The 21,319-nt window shown below is 41.4% G+C and overlaps 1 protein-coding gene across 1 annotated transcript in view; it reads left to right on the top strand.

Annotated features, from left to right (window-relative positions):
* The window catches only part of SEMA3A (semaphorin 3A), a 179,270-nt gene that overhangs the window by 62,829 nt on the left and 95,122 nt on the right, over positions 1-21,319 (top strand). The window contains exon 4 of the mRNA XM_040964932.1: positions 755-874. Coding sequence (XP_040820866.1) covers positions 755-874 — 120 coding nt within the window. The remainder of the gene's footprint in view (positions 1-754; positions 875-21,319) is intronic.

Here is a 21,319-nt window from a genome sequence, read left to right as displayed (position 1 = left end):
CAAATCTCAGCTAGTAATCTCGCACTAGTACACCCCCTGGGAGGCACCGGGTGATGGCCCAAGTAGTTGAGTTGTGGCCATGCACGGAGAGGCATGGAAAGAGCTCTGCACGCCTGGCTCCAGGTCAACCCGGTCCAACTTTGGCTGTTGCCGACATCTGAGGAGTAAACCAACAGGTGGAAGACATTCCCTGTTCCTTTTATCTCTCTGAATTAAAATGAATTTTTTTTTAGTTGTGATACAAGTTTATTATTTAGCAAATGACTGTTCCCTTTTTCAGAGATTTTTGAAATGAGCTAAAGATACTGAAATCTCACGTTTAAAAAGAATGTTGTCTTATCTCTTTGGCTTTCTAAAATTCAAAGGTAGTTTTTATAATGACATGTTTTCCATTATCTTGCTTAGGCAATTTATTCAGGAACCAAATAATTTGCCCTTCCTCTCAGTTCAAAGTAAAGTCAACTGTGATTATTGTGTGTGTGTGAAAATTATTCCTTGTTTGTAGAAATAAATTTGGTCCAGTTTTAAAGAGAGGAGTGGAAGCGCTTCTTCCCTGGTTCTCCAAAGAGTCACACGTTCTGTGTGTTTAGTGCATGTGGTAATTTGAGAGAAAAAGCACAACAAGACACAAACCCTAAACTTGTTGTGAAAGGGTTGAGAAAAGGGAGAAACGTGTCCAGGCCTGCACAGGGTCCCGGGGAGGCCCCAGTCCTGCCGGCCGCTGGAACTCATTGGTCTTCCTTTTGTCTTGCAGAGAGAATGTGCTAATTTCATCAAGGTGCTCAAGGCATATAACCAGACACACTTGTATGCCTGTGGAACGGGGGCTTTCCATCCAATTTGCACCTACATTGGAATTGGACACCATCCTGAGGTAAGGCCCGCTCTGACACGCGATGTTTGTCCGTAGCTTCTTCCAGGGCAAGAGCCTCCTTGTCCCTCAGCAGGTGCTGTGATTCAGGATGATCTGTGAATGCAGACACTGAGTCCCTCAGTGCACAGCAGCTGTGCAACTGGACAGGGAAGGAAGCTCGTGTGTTCGTGCCTGGGAGATGGAGCGGCTGCTGGCAGGCTGATGGAGCCGCTAGCGCCTCCACTGTGTGTCGCCAACTTCCGCTCCGTCCTCTGCCAGGAGTGCCTGCCACGCAGATGATTCCTTCTGCTGGGGATTAGGGCAAGATGCAGTCCCACGTGCACAAACGTCTGGTCACGTGTCCTGTTGGTGTTCTTGCTCAGCCAAGCTCTGAAATTTTGGTTATAACTTGGACATGTCTAGAGGAACTAAAACGAAAGCATGTTTCCTTGATTTGTCTATTCTTCCTAAAAGCTGTTTTAGGGAGTCACAGCCAGATACATTTCTTTAGAAACTGGAGAGAACGTTGAATGCAGTTATGTTGAATGTAGTTTGATAAATTGAGCTGATCAATAACCTTCCATTGTAAGCCTTTTTAATGGTTTTTGGCACAAAAGCTCTAAGGAAGAAAGTGTTTATGTGATGGGAGAATGATTTGTGACAGAAATTTCTTCCAAAATGGGATCCAGAATTATTCAAAAAGTAACTCTTTGTTTCATTTTTCTCTTTGTTTAATTTTGCTTAATATTTCTGAAATCCTAAAGGTGTGATTTTCCTATTAGTCACTTCCTTATCACTTAAACTCTGGAGCTTCTCAAATTTTTAAGGTGCCCTAGATCAGCCAAATGTATAAATCTGATAAGCAAAAGTAGGTGCCGAGGTGTTTTGTGTTGTGCCATCGTTGTCTAGGAAGGGACCGTACCGACCGTGTCGCTTCCAGAGTAAATGCATTTTTTTCTTTCCTCTCAAACCTGAGGACTTTAAGACAGTTTCCCCAGAGATGACAAGCGAGGCCAGTTATGGCTCATCAGCCTGCCCCCCAGCGTGGCTTCCTCCTGCTTTGCTCACAAGCGCAGATACTGTCCCTGCTGGCCCAGCCAAGAGGCTGAAGTGAGGGGGATGAGTAGCTCAAGTCCTGGGCTTGCTTCGTGTTCCATGGATGCCTGGCCCGGGGAGGCTCTGCTGACTTTCACGCTCTGATTGCATCGCTGTCCTCTCCGCGTTCTCCTGGTACAATTAGTCAGTGGAGTAGCTGTGGGAGATAGAAGACCTTTCTCTACAGTGGAGTAGCTGTGGGAGATAGAAGACCTTTCTCTACAGTGGAGTAGCTGTGGGAGATAGAAGACCTTTCTCTACAGTGGAGCAGCTGTGGGAGATAGGAGGCCTTTCTCTGCAGTGGTGTAGCTGTGAAGCAGGGAGAAGTTCTCTAACCCCTCTAGGACTTTTTCTTATGAGATGAAAAACTAAACACAAACCTTTAGATTCTCAGGGTCACCTACTTTTAAGATCACTTTCAAAGTCAAGACACAGAGAAGCTCTCATCTGTCAGTTCACTCCCCAGTGTCCACCATGGCCCAGGCTCAGCCAAGTCAAAGCTAGGAGCCAGACACTCAGCCAGTCTCCCACACAAGTGGCAGGGGCCCAAGTACTTGAGGTATCAGTGCTGCCTCCCAGGACACGTTAGCAGGAAGCTGAATTCCAGAGCAGAACAGGGCTGGACCCTCAGCGTACTGAGTGGCGCACACCACAATTGAGTGCAAGCATCCAAAGTGCAGTCTTAGCATCCAGCCCAGACCCCCTCCCTGTGTCCAGCTATGTCAAATGACAGGTTGACTTATTACCACTGACTGTTTTCCAACCCTCCTGGAAGAATATGACTCACGGAGGTTTTTGCTTTAAAACTTCACAAGTTACAATCCCATCGTTGTTTTATGTATACACATATATAAACCCGCATCCCCAAGCCTCAGACAGCCGTGCTTTTATGAATTTCATGCTATCTGCTTGACTCACAGCAGATTGTTTTCTCTGCATTGATGATTCTCATCCAGAAGGCTGGAAGGAAAATGCTCTCAACTTCAGTTTCTACGAGAATCACAGGTGCCAGAAATAGGTAGATCAGTATTTTGAAATATACATCCCGTACAACATAAAAGCTCCATCTCTTAAAGTGCAGAATGTGAGTCTGTTCTTCCCTGAGGACTCGTGCCTTCTTTCCTGCGAGTGCTTGTCACCTTGTCTCTTGCCTGTTCTCACTTCATCAGAGGCTGTAAGTGACACTGGCCTGCCCCTTCGCTGGATGGTTTGGCACTTCAACCTTAATTTCTGCCTTTTGTAATTCAGAGGCTTGCATGAACCTCACAATATACATCCAGTGCCATATATTGTCCCTGAATTTTTATCATTTTCTCCGAAATAATGATTTTTTTTCCTCTCTGAAAATTGCTATTTGACTGAGTTAAAAGCAGCTCCTCACTGCTGCCTGGTGGGTGGGTATTTGGGAAGAAAGAGCCAGGGGTTCTAGAACCAGGCCATTTGCATTGGATCCCCTCCACTGAAAGAATAAATAAAGGCCCACGCCCATACCCATAAAGTGGGTGTGAGCGCTTACCCAAGACCGCCACCTCGAAGCCTTGGAGAGAGTCTCCCTCCAGAAGCTGAGGGATTTTGATTTCCGTGAAGACCACAGATGGAGAAGCCCTGCTGTGGCCGTTCAGGATGTCAGAGGGGGAACTGTACAAGCACCCGGGGAATTCAGAGTCGTCTAGACGATCAATTGAGGAAATTCTGGAAAAGAGATTATCAAGATAGCTTGTCTAGACAGCATCCAATTCACTTCTCAATGTTTAAGCTGCCACAATAGGGAATCTGTTTAAGTTGATCTGTACTGGGCCTGGAAACATCGCCCTTGGATTTAAATAGCTACACTGTGTGTGTGAAGTGGAGAAAAGGGGAGAGTAAAGGCAGAATAGGAAGAGAAGAAATACAGCAGCAGTTGGGACAAAAACCAGGAGTATTGGATGAGATGCTCACGTAAGACAGCCCTTACTCACACAGGGGTGACTATTCAGCTAAAGGACACATTTTTCTCCCAAGTGCTGATTTACAAGTTGCACATACACTTTGCTGTTTCTGTCCCACTCTGCACAAAGTAATGAAGCTTGTCTGCACGTTACAAATAATTGATCATAGGAAGATAGACATTTCACCTTTTGCATTTACTTAGTGCTTTTCTGGAAATTTTCAAGTGTAATGTTTTTCCTTGCAGTGGCGTTCCTTTAAAGTAATTGAATGTCTTACGTGAGTTCCAGGATTTTTGAAATCCCATTGGCAGGAAATGATATTATGCTCCAGGAGTAGACACATCACTGTTGAAGCACATGAAGGCTCCCTTCATCATTTTATAGCTTCAGATCTTACAGGAGAAAGCTAACAGTTTCTTCTAAGGAATGACACAGCCATTTGTGAAACAGCGCCCAGCTGGTTTAGCCTTCTGGTTATGAAAATAGACTTCCTTCAACTCTGCTAGCATTTCCACTGCGATATTTACACTCCTGGAGAATGTATTCCAAAATCCACTCTGGCTGAATAGTGAATGCCTTTTGACCACACACAGCATGTCATTGATTGCTGTATTAAACAGATTTTCTGTTTCCTGTGGTACATTGGGGAATTGGTAGACATATTAATTAACTCCAGTACTGTTAGATGTATGTCAATCAATTCTTGGGTATCTGCCAATGAAACTTGACATTGTAGATAACTGCCATTGAGGTCACATACCTCATCCACATGTGTGTATTTATCATAAAATGCATGCAGAGTTCATGCAAGGGATGATTCAGAGCTAGGGCACAGAAGTTTTAAATTTAAGTTCCCAAGAGCATATGTGCCATTCAAATGCAAAGCCAAGTCATCCCTCAGGGACAGAGCTTCCCCAAAAGGCTCGTGGCACATGGCACTGGCCATGCAAATTTACACTGTTAATAAAAGATAAAGGATGCACTTAGGAGGAGTAGAGCTTTTCAGGGAAATCTCTGGATGGTTTCTCAAAATTCCAGCGAGCCTGTTCTATACACTGACAGGAATTCTAAGGAAAGATGGACCCAGATGAGAGCTAGGAAGAATTCACTGTATGAATACATTCATATTGTCATGCTCTCCATTTATATTAAAGCCAAAGGCACATTAAGAAATATGGTGAGGCCTAATGGCTAGCTGGAAGATCATTTCCACAATGACACCAGCACATCTGCAAAGGAAGTAAAATAAGTGGTCCGGTTCTTCCCTCCCACTAGGAAGAGGAGTTTGCGCTTATGCAAAACTTGGAATCAAATGCTCTTAACAAGAGTCCCCAAGCCAAGAGGATACATTCCTGTAATAAGGAGTGCTCTGCTGACTAAACATCTAGCCTAGCCTCTCCCAGGTCATGATGCTGTTTAGCCTGATGTACCAGAGTTTATTTCTAAGGGATCCTGAAGCTGAGAAACTCAGCTCTCTTGGCAAAGCAGTAAGGGGCTGCTTTAGGGTGAGTGCCCCCTCTCCATTTCTCATGGTCATACATAGGAGCCTGCATTTTCCTTGTAATAAGCTAACCTTCTCTTGGGGTGGGCAAGCTCAGGATCCCTGGGCCCTGCGCAGCTGCTCAGCATCTACACCAGGCAGAGCGTGTAACCCACACTTGGGCCACTGACCTGAGCCAGATGTGGTCAGGCTAAGTTCACGGTGGCTTCTAGGTTTTCCTTTCCTGACCTTTCAAATACTGGAATAGTGTTGGGAGACTGACCCGCACAAGTTTCCATGCTTAATAAACAATAACACGATTTATATTTCAAATTAAGTTTTAAAACGATCTGCTGTTTGCATTTGAGAAGCTTCACAGTTCATAAATTCTGAGAGAACTTAACAGCTCACCAATGTATTTTTCATGAACTATTAAAATTGTCAAACCTATTTTTTTCAATAAGGCTGTTTCTCAAAATTAATAGAACTAATGAACTAGTGACAGGGTGAGGGGAAACTGAGTTATGATTAGAAATAGGATGGATTTCAAAAACTTTAAAATATAAAAATCCAAAGCAACACCCTCCGTACAAGTAAGAGGGTTCAAATCACCATTGTAAGGTTTGAATAGGTTGCCCGGACGAGTTGACATGAAACACCAATAGTTGAAAGATTAGCATTCTATTACCCCCTTCCGTTTACTTGGCTCCATTATAAAAAGAATTTTTCTCGTAATGTTTTGAGAACATTTTACTCCTAAGACTAATGGTAGATAAATGGATATATTACCTTTTGATTCTTATTTTGAGCAATATTTAAGTTCGTGTTGTAGTCTACATTGTGCATTTATTGCCAGGAACAGTATTTGGACACAACTAAGATGTCCTTTGGGCCTTTTGGTACAATGATGGCATTATCAATCACTTATTAAAGGAACTGCTACCTCCTACTCATGAAAAAAGAAATCTTAAAATTTTAGTGCCCTCATTTGCTTGAGGCTTATGGTGCTGCGAGTGCCAAGAATACGCCTTTCATTTTCCTGGGCTAATGAGAAAGAAACAAATGTTAATGCAATATGCAAATGCAGAGCTCTGCCAAGAAAAGGTGAAATAAAAGTCAGAGTGGACTTTGTGAAGGAAGACTGTGGTTTTAGCTGAGACAGAGGAAACTGCTGAGGGAATTAAGTCTTTCCAGAGCATAATCTCCAAGGACTAAGATTTGGAGGAGGCTCTGTTGACATTGTAAAAAGGTATTTACCTTTTAGGATATGCAGCGCATCAGCAGCTTGCAGTATGATGCAGTGCTAATTCGACCTGTAGTTGTTCTCCGGTTTTGTGGGTATTTCACTCCAAGCACAGAGAGTGGATGATTAACTTTATGGCCCCACAAATAAAGTTCCTAGTAGAGAATGTACAATGTAAGGTGACTTCACAGGACTTTACAAGGACAGTGCCTGGCACCGAGGCCCTCTGCAGGGCCTGGGCTGGCAGCCTTTGATCCAGGTGGGCCCTGGCTCTCAGCTGCTATACTCATGTCACACATGTCCTGGATGGCACCGAGACTGCTCCTCTTCAGAGCAGGAATGGCCGTCTACGTAGGGGACATCAATCCTTGTCAACCAGAGCCAGCTTAGCTGAGGATTGAGAAAGTAAATACACCATTTATAGTTCATCATGGAAACATCCGGATTTGTAGGAATGAGCCAAAGAAACATTTTATAGCAGGTACAAGCACACAGTGAAGCTGTTAGCCTTCCGAGGTTTGAATTTAACCATTGTGTTGACTTCACCAACCCCAAATCACACAGTGGAAGCAGCTAGGGTTATCGTTCATTTCAAGCCTCTTTGCTGTGTTTTACACATTGTGCTCCACGTTAGGGCTTTTAGAGCATCGGTGGCATAGTGATAGAGCGCTGTGGCACTCAGTTATAGTTTTGCCACATTTAGAAGGAGGAACAGTACTGGGGGATTCACCTTACTGCTCTACTGAAGTCAGTGGATGTAGAATGTTATCCAAGTGTGTAATCAATATAAAATCATTAAACATTTGTAGTGTTTTTGTATTGCCTTTGAAATTCCGACTGCATGGTATACACTTGGAGTGGAACTCAATTCAGAGAAGTCTTTTTTTTAAAAAAAAAAAGATTTATTTATTTTTATTGCAAAGTCAGATATACAGAGAGGAGGAGAGACAGAGAGGAAGATCTTGCATCCGATGATTCACTCCCTAAGTGACCGCAACGGCTGTGCCAATCCGAAGCCAGGAGCCAGGAACTTATTCTAGGTCTCCCATGCAGGTGCAGGGTCCCAGGGATTTGGGCTGTCCTCGACTGCCTTCCCGGGCTACAAGCAGGGAGCTGGATGGAAAATGAGCTGCTGGGACTATAACCGGTGCCCATATGGGATCCTGGTGCGTGCAAGGCAAGGACTTTAGCCATGAGGCCACTGCGCTGGGCCCCAGAGGAGTCTTTTTTCAGGTGTCCAGTAGCTTCATTAGCAGATGTCAGACCAGACAGCTGAGTCATGTTAGGTAAACAGAGATAGAATGCAGACAGACAGCTGACCCTCTTTTGTACATTACCATTCATTTCAGAAATGTATCTGATGAGAAAAATTCAACATTACTTTTGATATTATAACAAACTGTTTTGCCTTCATCCCTTATCAAAACATCATTGTCACATATACAAGATTAAGATCTAGCAATTAGAACTCACTGTGGAGCATTGCCCAACCAACCTGACACACTGCACACTTGAACTTCAAGTGGCCCAGAAGGAAAAAGAAAAATACCATTGCTTGATAATGGTGTAGATATTTTAACATGATGGTGATTTTTCAGATGATTCTAAAGCAGAAAGTTTCAAATACTTCATACTTCTAGTTGCTATGCATTAATATCCAATTATGCAGAGAAGGTTCATCTGTCCAGGAGAGAGGGAAAAAAGTTACAGGTTTTTGTGAATATTTTTGAGATAGTTACTTTGAGAGCCCTGTTACTTTGTGCCTAGAAACCCTGTGGGAGGGACCATGAGTCATCTTAGAAGCAAACAGTAAAAGTGTCACAAACTGTGAAATCACATGGTTAGCTAAGTGTCAGAGGTGTGCTTAACTGCACTGAGCATAAACACAGTGCAAAGTTAAAGGGAGAAGGAGCTGCGGGGCGCCGTGACGTCCGCTGTCACCTTGTGGCACTGGTGAGGCTGGAGGGCATGGTACACTGTCAGTCAGCCGGGACAGGGTGCGAGCTGGGGAAGCAGAGTTGGCACAGAAGGGGGTGAAAGCAGGCTGCAGTGATGAGAACAGCCCCAGGCCACAGGGAAAGGCTCTCGAGCAAACCAGGCCTTCTGGACAGATGTGAAATAGATGTAGAAGAATCGTGGGAAATAGCCTTGGCTTAGCATTTGTGCCCCAGTTCAGACTGGAAGCTCAGCTGCCACCAACAATGCCCACATGAACTTGGAAGAAATTTTTACTCAGGTGAACAATTGATTAGGGGAAAAGTCAAATTGAAGAAAGGCATCACAGAGTCATTTTTCTAAGAGGGACCCTAACATTAATGGTGAGCGCAACAAAATGCCCTCCTTCAAATGCTGACAATAACAGAAAAGTCAAACTTCAATTTAGGAAAAACATGAGTGTTAAAAAAAATTGTACTCTGAGCAACCAATATTTATGGAGCCATTCATATAAATGTCTTGTGCTGTCTACTCTGAATGTATTACTTATTACAAAATCTGATGAGTAGACATGTCTAATGTCCTCATATCACTAATGAGAAAACTCAGGTTTCCAAGGTTATTTAGTAATGGGCCTGAGGCAAGCATGCAAGGTTGAGGTCAGAATCAAGAATCCACCCTGTTACAAGAAAACACCAGTATCAGGCAGTGGAAGACACAAAGGAAGTGGTTCAGATCTAGAGTGTGAAGACGGAGTTCTCTTTATTTATATTTCAAACATGTTCAGTGTGCATTTAGTTTGGGCCAGGAGGTCGATGGAAATAAGGAATTGTTGGAGGTGAGCCAAGATTGTCCATCCAACCAGATTTTGGAAAATGAATGAGGTGTAGATGCGTGTGGAAGATAGACAAGGTGTGAGGGCAGAGACAGGTAAGGTCAGAGTTTAGGGTGGGAAATGGCCAATAGCTTAGTGCACATAGAAAAGGGGGCTGGGAAGCCACCACAAACTCAGACTGCTGCCGGGACAGTTTTCAAAGCATAGTTATGGTATACGTGTTGAGATAAAATGAATGGATGAAAATCACTTCTAGATCTCACGAGCTGTAAGACACTGTTTAATATCTCCTAGACATGGTAGGGAGAGAAGTTTCCAATACCTCTGTAATAATCAAACATGCTTTGTGGCACATTGTGTCTCATTCATTCTCAGTTTTCACCCCAAGTCTATAAATAAACTACATTTTCATGTTGTACATAACACACTCAGCTGTCATATGCAGAGTTATGTTAATTTCTTGCCCACACTTTATCATGAAAGGTGGCTCCTGTCTACTTGTAAATCTGGAGACTGCTGGTTTGTGTCATGGCTATGTGAGCACAGGAAATAAGATTGAATACATACCACTGGTGACTTAAAATGAAGAACCGCTCAGACCTACACTCTGTGTAATTCATTTGTAAGCTGCAGTCTAGATAGATTCTGTGAAAATGCTATTCCTACCACGCCTCTATTTATTCTACCCAATTTCTCTCTTCCCAGGATTATTATTAAGTCGTGGCTTTCTGAACATCATAGCATTTGGTTGTCACAATTCTGTGATGTCGTCATTGACTCCTTTTTTCTTAATTGAGAAAACTGAAGTTTGGAAATGCTCAACACTTTGTCTGTTATCCTGGCGCCAGTGACTCTGTTCTCATAGTCATCATAAATCCGACTTTTCCAAGGGCATCAGTGTTCCACCCCATTGGGATTGCACTAGACCATGTGCTTATCCATACTTAGCTCCAAACACTCAAAACATTGAGTTTCAAGTCAAACTACATTGCAACTTGGCTTTTCAGAAAACTTTTTGAAAGTAGCACAATTTTTTTGTGCCCTAAACAGGAATCTGCTTGTTAGTCTCAACAGGATAGTGCGTTGTGACAAATTCTCAGTATTCTTTGAAAGATTCTGGTAATAGTGTATCCATAGAGGCGAGTTCCAATAAAACAAGTGCCAGGATGCCCACAAATTTAACTTAAAATTAAGTATTAAATTATAATGTCAGGATTCAACAAAGATTCAGCAAAAATAAACAAAACTTACCTACTTATTCTTCTGCCAAGACCCAAATGAGAGAGGTGAATGTTTTACAGTGAGAGGATGTTACTCTTCTTCTTTACCGAAAAGAGAAGAATCTGAATCTATAGCATTAATGAAAATAGATTTGGAGATAAAATTTGCTAAGATAACAAAATTAGTGGGCTTTCCAATTCTAATTTAAACTAAGTTCAACAATTTTTCCTAATAGTTTGATCATGTAATAATTCAAGAACATGAAGTTTAAACACTATTTAGAAATTTTTCATAATTAAATTCTCTAAGAAGCAAGGGTAAGAGTGTGTGGTATGTAAGTTATTGACCAATAAAACCTGAGCAGTTTTTCTTCCATTATCCTAAAGGTAATTGGGTGAACTTGACCTGCAAAGATGTGAAAATATTGCCATATTTGAAAACAAAAGCTCCAATTCAAGTTTATACAATTGAAAATTTGGAAATTTCAGCTAGAAAAAATATATTTGGAAACTGTATATCTGTATGATGCATAAATCTCTCAAGTATAGCCTAACACATTAAATAACAGAGGCCTTGACTTTGTTTTAGCATGACTATTTTTATCCTTGCATATTTTGCTATTACACTTCACTGACTTGCAATCCATTCCTATATAAACTATGGAAAAGCTGGCAGTGCTTCCAAAATCCTGCCTTCAGATTTGTACATTTCCAGGCAGGAAATAGTATCACTTCCAATTGTTAGAAATTAAACCACATAGATTTGACTGCTTTCCATTTTTATTGTATTTTTATTTTCCAGTCTGCCATTCTAATTTAATTGTGCATCCTGGGCCAGGGAAAGCCATCTCAGGAATTGCTGAGTGGCTCAGAAGGGCGTCTAATGGGATCTCAGAGCTGCCACTGACTCATTGTGCGACAATGCTGCCCATCAAAGGGCATTAAACCATCTCCTTAACATTCTCATACCTCAGTATTTTTATTGTAAAAAAAAAATAATACCCACCACATGCAACTCTGATGCACTCAAGAAGATAGGTGACTGGCTTAGAAGTAGCTTTATACAAAGGATGAGAGCCAGTGTTCTCCAGCACAGTCAGTGCAGTTTTGTATATATGCCAAGGTTCCAGCTCCTTGTAAGTGCTCTGATCCTGGCACATTTCTCTTCTTTTGATTTGTTCTTTGTTGGCATCTGATCACTGTCTTACCTCATAGTGAAAATGCTGACCCAGGAAAGGTTGCATGCTTCATGTCCCACTTTTATATGCCCTTTGCTGGCCTAAATCTTGGGGACAAATTGAAGGTTTGCCGTGAGAAACACCTATTTCTTACACAAAATCATACAAGCCAGCAATCCTATGCATTATTCTGACTGCTCACTGCTCTTAACACTGAAAAGGAAACTTTTAAATTTATTTTTTCTGTGTGTTTTTATAAGATTTATTTTTGTTGAAAAGACGGAACCACAGAGAAAAGGGGAGAGGAAGGGAAAGAGAGAAAGGGAGAGAGATGGAGATAAAGAGACTCTTCCATCTGCTTGTTCACTCCCCAAATGGCTGAAATGGCTGGAATGGGCCAGTCTGAAGCCAGGATCCAGGAGCTGCCTCGGGGTATCCCACATGGGTGCAGGGGCCATCCGCCACTGTTTTTCAGGTAATAAGCAGGGAATTAGGTCAGAAATGGAGCAGCTGGGACACAAACCGGTGCCCATATGGAATACCAGTACCACAGGCAGATTAGCAAGCTCTGCCATGCCAGGTCCTAAAATTTGTTTTTAAGATTCTTTTTATTTTTTTTTTAAGTCGGAATGCTAGAAAGAGACCTTCATCTGTAGTTTCATTCCCCAAATGACTGCCATGACCAGAGACAGGCTGAATTGAAGCCAGAAGCCACGTTGTACCCACATCTCCCATGCGAGTGGCAGGGCACTCACATGGGTACCCAAGGGCTGAACTGAAGCCAGGAGCCACTGTCTACCCACATTTCCCATGTGAATGGCGGGGCATTCACATGGGCACCCAAGTCCTTTGGCATCCTCGGCTGCCTTTTTGGGGCATATTAGCAGTGAGCAAGATTGGAAACAGAACAGTAGGGCGTGGAACTTGCATTCTGACATGGGGGCAGGGAGGGAGGCAGTGTCGCAGCTGATGACCTGCAAAGATGAATGGACCTTGTTTTAGAAAGAGTATCAGAGAGCATCAAACTTCCAGACTCTCAATGAAAATCAACTACAGGTGAAACGTAGATTCGAGCTGGAATGGGGGATCGTACGTTTCACACACAAAGGACAACAAACATAATTGCATTCTTTTTTTCACCTTGTGTTTCTTGGGATATGAAATGTTTAATAAACAAACAAAAATTAAAAGTATTTTCCATGATGATTCTTTTAAAAATGCTTTGATCTGAAAAACGTTAGTTCAGAAAATTGGAGAATTTGCCATCCCCATGACCACTTGAGTTCAGTTCTATGCTGAACACAGAACTCAGCAATATTTGATACCCAACATTGGGACAAAATTATATCGCCAGAAATAAACTCTGACCACAACTTCCAAAAAGTCTTGCTTTAAAAATATAAAATACTATAGCCTGCAGTTACTGTATAGTTCCTTTAATTCCCTCTCCTCCACTTTAGAAGATAGAAAATTTAAACTCGGTTTGGTGAAATAGCTTAAGTCCCATAGCTGTTTGGTGGTGGGAGCTGAATTGAAAGTCAGTTCTGCTCAGAGCCCTCTCAGGAGACCTCCCACTTGGCAGCCTGGCCTTTGTTCCTACTGCCAAATGTGGAACAGGAAATGAAAGCCACCATTTGCCACATTCCTCGAGATGTTCATATTTTTTCAACATTAAAATTTTTCATTAGTAACATTCGATGTTGGTTGTTAAAGTGTGGTTTTCTTTTTACCTATCTTCTCCATGCATCTGTAGCTGAATTATCAACTAATCCTGTAAGTCCAGGGAAGCATGTTGGGATTTCTTTCACAGAAAGCATCTTTATTTATTGAAAATCAATAGATTGCCTCATCAAAATTATAACATTTAAATTTTATAATTTGTTCTCCAAAAGTAGCTGGATTTGGGGTGATCATTACTAGCTGGTGTTATAAAAAATGTATGAAAAATGAGGAAAGCAACTGAACACAGGAATTATGCAGAATTTTACCCACACACCTCTGTGTACAAAAGACAGAGATGGCCAAGTGCTTTGATCTCCCCTGAATCACATGAAAACAGAAAAAGCAGCAACATCTGTTAGAAAAGGCTTTAATGAAAAGGGTGAAGATTGGTTGACTTACAGAAAAGAAGTGACTTTTAGACACACACACTTCAGTTTTCCAAAGAGATAAAAATCTGACTTGGGAAAAAATAATAAAATAAGTGCATTTTGATTTATATTTAAAGTACTTCTGAGTTTTCCATAAATGCATTCAATGAAAAATTACTGTGTGCTTAACATTTATGTAGATAATGCATTTGTATATATGTAGGATAGATGTAAATTATGTTCATAGTAGATGAGGATATCTTAGAACAAACCTATAATATAAGAAATAGAATTCATTTCAGATTACCTGAACATTTATCTGCAGCTGTGATCTTTAGTAAAATTTCCACTTGAGAAAGTTGGTATCTTTGGGGAGAAACATAATTGTTTTCAAAGGGACCAGTTCTCAATCCAGATGAAGTGGCTGAACATTGTCCATCTCTGAATTACTGAGTACTCAGAAAAAAGACCATTCGTGGGCACATCATATATTTGAGTGGTCTTCAGGTTGGTGAGTCCTATTTATATTCCAAAGTGCCGACAGTAATGTTGGTTAATACCGTTAGCAGGACTGTGTTCTCAGTTTCCAATGCTGGCTTTGGCCACACTGGCCATTGCTTGCTTTTAAGGAGTGAACTACCAAGTGGGAGCACCACTGTCTGTCATTATGCGTTTCAAATTAAGAGGGGTGTGTGTGTGTGTGTGTGTGTGTGTGTGTGTGTGTGATAACTTCTGAGAAACAAGTGATGTTTAAGATTGAATAAAGTACAAGATGGGCAGTAATGGCAAGAACTTGTGTAACAGGCTGGGCTAAGCCACAGCACCTGCTGGTTCCAGTGAGAGATGGGGCTGGGGGTGGAACTGACAATCGGAACCTGACCCTGCACTAGCTGGTGCACAGAAGAGTCAAGTCTGAGAGCATCTGAGGTGAGATTTCTTGGGGGATTCCCCAGCTAGATTACTAGATATAAACTTGAAATTCAGGAACAAAGATAACGTGGTCTGACCTTGAAGTCCATGGATTAGAACTGTGCCACAGTTGCTGGTGACCAAGCAACAAAGAACATGTTCATGAAAGACATGACAGCCAGCCCACCTAAGCCAACAGAGGATGTCAGGTGCCTCATCAAAAGATGGAAAGCAGGACCCTGACACAATGGCTCAATTGATTAATCCTCTGCCTTGTAAGTGCCAGGATTCTGTATGGGCACCGGTTCATGTCCCAGATGTTCCACTTCCCATCCAGCTCCATATTTGTGGCCTGCTTTAAAAAAAATTATTGAAAACAGAACAGGTTAAACAGTTCTTCTGGCCAGGCTTTGCAGCAAATATCCAAGGTATTGAATGCATGCGAGTAGACCTGCTCAGCCAACAGAACCCAGATGTTCTTAACCCCGGTACAACGATGCTGACAGTATCTCAGAACAAACGGGAGCATTTAAACAGGGTCTTTAAAGTAACATCAAATAGATGTAGTTGATAGCAAGGAGTGGGCCCCCCTTCCCCACCCTACCTCTTAACTCCTATAGACATATGAGGAGGGAAAAAAACTGAAACATTTACCTCTCCCACCTTCCTCCATATCTTGACACTCCACACCCATGTCAGAGACCAATATGGGCATGCATCCCTCTCAACTACATATAAACAATATCAAAAATAAAATAAAATTTAAAATTAAACTAAAAATTGAAATTAAAATTTTCAAATTAAGAACTAAAAAGAACTCACCCAGAACTTGTGTACTTCAACATAGCAAGAAAATATTTAAGAAACACAAGAAGAGAGATACTTGTCTAAGTGCTTAAATGTAAGAGACCTGAGGGATGCTGCTTCTTGTGAGGAGGCCAGAGGAGGCCAGGGAACCAGATGTGGCTTACCTGATGGACAGGTCTGTAATCTGACACCCAGCTTCTTCTCCACTTCCTTTTCTGCTCTTTTGTGCCCTGTCACCATTCCTCCCTGCACCTGTTAGGTGGCGATGCTTCGCCTCCAGGTTGTCCTGGCAGCCGGGGACCCCTGCTCTAGGGTTCGTCTCCTCCTCCTTCTGCATCCTCGTTGTCATTGCTCTGCAGATCCTGGGGTTCCCCGCTTCTTCAGTCCTGGCTTTGTGGATGCCCCTTCTACATCTGCTTTTGTTTATTTTTGTTGTTGTTAAGATTTGTTTATATTTATTGGAAAGTCAGATAGACAGAGAGGAAGAGAGACAGAGAGGAAGATCTTCCAAATGAATTATTCACTCCTCAAGTGACCACAATGACTGGAGCTTTGCCGATGCAAAGCCAGGAGCCAGGAGCTTCTTCCAGATCTGTCACGCAGGTGCAGGGTCCCAAGGCTTTGGGCCTGCTCGATTGCTCTCTCAGGCCACAAGCAGGGAGTTGGATAGGAAGTGGAACTGCCAGGAATAAAACCAGTGCCTGGATGGGATCCTGGTACATGCAAGGTGAGGACTTTAGCCACTAGGTTACTGCGCCAGGCCCTACATTTGCTTTTACACATGCATCCACTCATTGAATCTCACCTCACATGCTCTGTCCTCAGAAATGTGTCCCTGATTTCTCTGGGACTGCATCTGTTGATTTATCCAAATAGTGACAGAGGCAAGGAGGCCCAGGAAGAAGTAGATGCTGCTAGTGTGATAGGCACTTTCCGAGCAGGAAGGATTTCCATCACGTAGGCCATCTGTGCTATGGGGGTGATTTCCTCTCTTCTCAAAGGTTAATTGTTCTTGTATTTTCCTTGTGCAAAAGCCGCATTGTATCGTCATTTGTATGCCTAGAATAATCTATACTAATGAACAATAATGCTAACATTTAAACATGTCTGATTATTTTTGTCAGTATAATTATTTTATCTCATATGCATAAGGCCTAAATGGAGAACAGCTTAAATTATTTTTTCAGAATAAAATTTTACACAGCTGCACCCTTGAAAGTTATTTTGCTGTTGAAATCTTCATGTAGCACCTCAAGAAAGAAATGGCTGGAGATGGAAAAATGAGGAAGAATATATGCCAAATTCATTTTGGCAAATTTGATTTAATAAGAAAAAATATTGCAAAGGAATAACATCAGGGTTTTTTTTATTATTATTCTGGGACTTTTGTTCAAAATGGAATTGATTGTCAATGTCAATCAACTGAAATAGGTCTGGACCAAAACTTTTTAGTACTGTCATACTTACCCACTAGCAGGAAACAAACAGCTTGTTTGTGGTCAGATCTCCCTCTTATTACTTAAGGCAGACAATGGATGTTGATGGCTGACAGATGTGATGGCTGACAGAACTGCTTCCTTTGTTGCAAGGGCCAAGAAGTGGGAGTTTTGAGGTGAGAGAGTAGAGAGTTGAGAAGTGACAGCAGTCCCAAACTCAGCTGATGCCCAGAACCTACAAGTGTCCACGAAGGCCCTGCTCCCACTCAGAGGTTCCTGAGGTGCTCTTAAGATGAAGGCTCATTTGATGTTGGTTCAAAAGAATCACCTTTCATCTTCCCCCGTGGGGAGTTGAGTTGGCAGGAGATGACGCAGTCTGCCTAACAATCAGGTGTTTCAGTTTGAAAGGATGCAAGCCTCCTCGCTTGATCGGTGGCTCTTATCAGCCTATGAAAAGCAAGCAGAAGACCAGGGTAAAGGTTAATTCACGGCTGCTCTTATGGAGGCCACGGCTGCCTGGAACTTAGAGTGGAGCAGACTGCAGAGTGATGTGCAAATGCAATCTGGGTGTTTCTTGGAGGAAAAAAAATGTGATATCTTAATATTATTCAACTTCATCTGCTCACAAACTGCTATTATAAATACTAAAGAAAGCACCTCATATTCCTAAAATATCAGGCAGACTTTTGATTATAAGTAACACTGCTGAAACTTCACCCAATAGGTAATAAGTCTTTCAATCACCACATATTAATGTTAAGTATAAAGTTCATTGCCTAAAAAAAAAAAAAGGAGTTGAACTAAAGCAATTTCCTCTAAACAGGATTGAGTTTGTAGAAACCACTGCGGATTAACCTCAGTATTAGATTGAGGTTTAATCCTATCACTTTACCCCAAACAAATCTGTAATCAAATATGTAGAATCCATTAAAGTGCTCTACTAAATTGGACACTAAATACTTCTCACTCTAAATCTCCCCCAACACTCCCAACCCTGCTTCCTTGCCGACAAGCTGTATGCTATTTTAGTGTGACATTTCTCTCTTCAGGTTAGATGTGGTATATAAAATATTCTGTGTAAAATCATATTTTTATCCATCGACATGATTTTCTGCAACATGGTGGCTGATACATTTTTAGCAGCTTGATAATATTTGTAAATTTAAGTGAATGATGATAACCACCAGTAACAGCATCATTATTGACTTTTAAAAAGTAGAAGTTGTAGAGAACAGCCTTATTTGGGGAGAAAAAGAAGCAGACATTTGCTCCCACGTTAACATCTCTTCCTGTCTTCCAGGCATACACTGTCACCCCCTCTTGTATGATTTGTCTGAATATTTCCGTTTCTTTGCACTTGGGCTGCCTCCTTTATCCTTGCAGAGAAACATACTCTGGCCGTGTAGGAGGCTATTATTCCTGCACATACAAAGCAGATTCTGTGCATTTCCTTCTCAGCCCCCCCCCCCCAACCACCTAGGGAACGAGGCGACGGTGTTCAGCAGCAAGAACCACTGGAGACAGTCTGGTCGAGCATGTCTGTTTATGATAAAGCACGCACAAGTTTGTACAGACTAAGATAGGGGGAGACAGAAGGACTTCTTCCAACAGTTCTCCCACTCAAAAATGGCACTGTAATTGGCTAGAAGGCATGTCTATCTCTCTGGACCCTCCAATCAAGTCACAGGTCACATACAACACACACACAGGTCATGTTCACCACATGTGGCTGCCAGGTAGTCTGTGGATCACACCTGACTTCTCAAAGTTGCTTATCAAGAAAGTCCCAGAACAGCTTGACCAAAGACAGAGAAGAGAAACTAGGTTGCCGCCCACTGCTCTCGCCTGTATGGCCAGTGATCAGGCCAGGCTGAGGTCTCAGTGAGTCAAGACCATTGTCAGGGTCTTACCCCTGGGACGCAGTGTGCCATGTGCCTGTGTGCTCCCACGTGGGCTGAACAGGCAGATTCAGGGGCGATCTCTCACAAACACCGTGTTACCTGTTAACTTGTTAAAAAACAATAGAATTCTCAGAAATGGCTCTCTGTCCAATTCCTACCTTTTATTAAACACATATGTTTATCTTTCTCATGAGCCATTCACACTGACTTGCCCCAGAACTTCATGGTTTTCCATTTAAAGCTCTTACCAACTTCTTTCCCAGACTTCAAGGACCACATACACGCCTCCATCAATATGAAAAACTGAAAGCAATCATCTGTAGTATTTTAGGTTATGCTACTCACAATATATGAATCAAGCTTAAAATGTTTCAGGGAGTCCCATTTTGTGGTTTGTTTTCTAAAATGGGACACGTTTGATCTCAAATTGTTCATTTTGTAATCATACTGCTTTCAAATTTATTGTCCTAGGAATGAGGTTAACAAAATTTTTTATTTGATCTTTACATGGAAATACTTCAAATTTGCAAATGAATAGTAGGCCATCAATATACTACATAACTTTTAAAATTCAGTTTGATTTCATGAATTCACAGAAGACACGTATTGTAAGACGTTTGGGAGGGGGGAGGGAGACTCCAGTGCTTATTAAACTGCATCATGAAACAATAAAAACAATTTGAAAAACTAAGTTTGATTACATAAAAAGTCTTACTTTCCAGTTAATCAATCTAGGAATTCCATACAAAATGCATGTGAACTATGCATTATGTCTGTATATATTCACGAACTATATTTAGAGATACAACTTTTTGGAACTAGGCTATTATAAAAGGAGCACTCATTTTCCACAATAACTCCTAAATGAATTCACCATAAGAAATCCTAATACTTTGGATAAGTGAATAATTTCTTACTAGATGTTGCGACTGTCTGAAGTTATAGCACCACTATTCTCATATGTGGTTTAGATGTGTATCATTTCCTCAGATAATTAAAGACTGAACAGATTGTTTAATGGTCATCGTCAGAGCTGCAGTTGCTCTAAAATCTATACTTTAAAATCAGTATCATAAACTTTTCCTATTTTATCTATGATATTACAATATGATATTGGTCAAAACATTAATAATTGCCATTTTTTTGAGTTTGCACCTTTAAGATTAAAAGTGCTTATTCTTGCTGAAGTATTTCAATGTAATGAACACTTTACTCATTTGAGAAATTGCAATATTTGTACCAATTGTCCTAAGAGCGACGTATGTAACATAGAGAAGAGCATACATTCTTTGCAAGGGGAATCTAACCCCAAGTGTGAACTGGGTGCAATCTTGAGATGTCTGTTCCTATTTAAATGAGAGCATTTTGTATTGGTCCACTGGAAACCTGCTGAGAACAGTCCTTGAGATGAGTGTTTACATAAACTCTCCCCAATGGCGTTCCCTTCCCTAACAGCTCTCAATTGACTCATCCTTGGGTCTTTAGAGGATTATTGCTTCGTAGCCTTCTTTACTCTTGGTGTAAGCTCTAGAAACTTAGGAAAATGACTGCTTTGTTTGAATGGATGAATGACTGAATACCCTCCCGCATTATTTAAAATCCTGCGAGCCAGAGGAGCATGACGGGAAGCTCAGAGCCAGTACAGGTTTTACATGCACTGGTCATGCTGCACGCAGTCTCAGTGCCAGCTAGATCAAAGTATACCTAGCTTGTCTGAATTCTCAAACTAGCATTTCAAATTACAGTGGTTATTATTTTCTTGGTTAGGAAAGTAAGAAAAATAATAGGATTGTGTTTTCTTATTTTTCCAAATGAATTTTTTCAAAGAATTATTCATTAGTCTATCAGCTTTAAGGATGTGTTAAGTATGCATTCAGAATCAACCAGCTACACATTCTCACAGAATACCATTTGTACCACATTCTGATAAAGATAAATATAATAAAGTTGTAGAAGAAATAAGTTTTGTCCTGCATTAATTGGAAGTTTTCTTAAATATCATTACCAAAACACGTTCCCCAAATTCAAGACCTTGGGGCTTATCAAGAAAGACAAATTGTGTAAGGTTTTATCTTTAACAGCCTCAAATATATTTTCTAAATAATCCTTTGAAAACCCTGGTGCTTATCTCTCTTTCTTAGTCCTGTCATTCCTTATGCAGGTCCCTGGTTACTGTTTCAAGCCTACAAAGAAACAAGTTAGGACAACCTGTGGCACAGCCAGACTGAGCATCAGGCGTGGTCCCTGGATCTGTCCTCAACATGCAAACTGTATCCCTTTGTACTATGAATCTTAAAGATCAAATGTTGTGCCTGGTAGCAACTTGAAGCCTGTTGTCTTCTACTGTAATACTTTGGCTATATCCTTGTTACACATTCTTGCTGTGTTACTGTAAAACACAGAACACAG

The sequence above is a fragment of the Ochotona curzoniae genome, unplaced genomic scaffold (genome assembly GCF_017591425.1).
Source record: "Ochotona curzoniae isolate NIBS_2020 unplaced genomic scaffold, NIBS_Ocur_1.0 scaffold_3835, whole genome shotgun sequence".
NCBI lineage: Eukaryota > Metazoa > Chordata > Mammalia > Lagomorpha > Ochotonidae > Ochotona > Ochotona curzoniae.
This window is presented reverse-complemented; position numbering and strand designations above follow the sequence as displayed.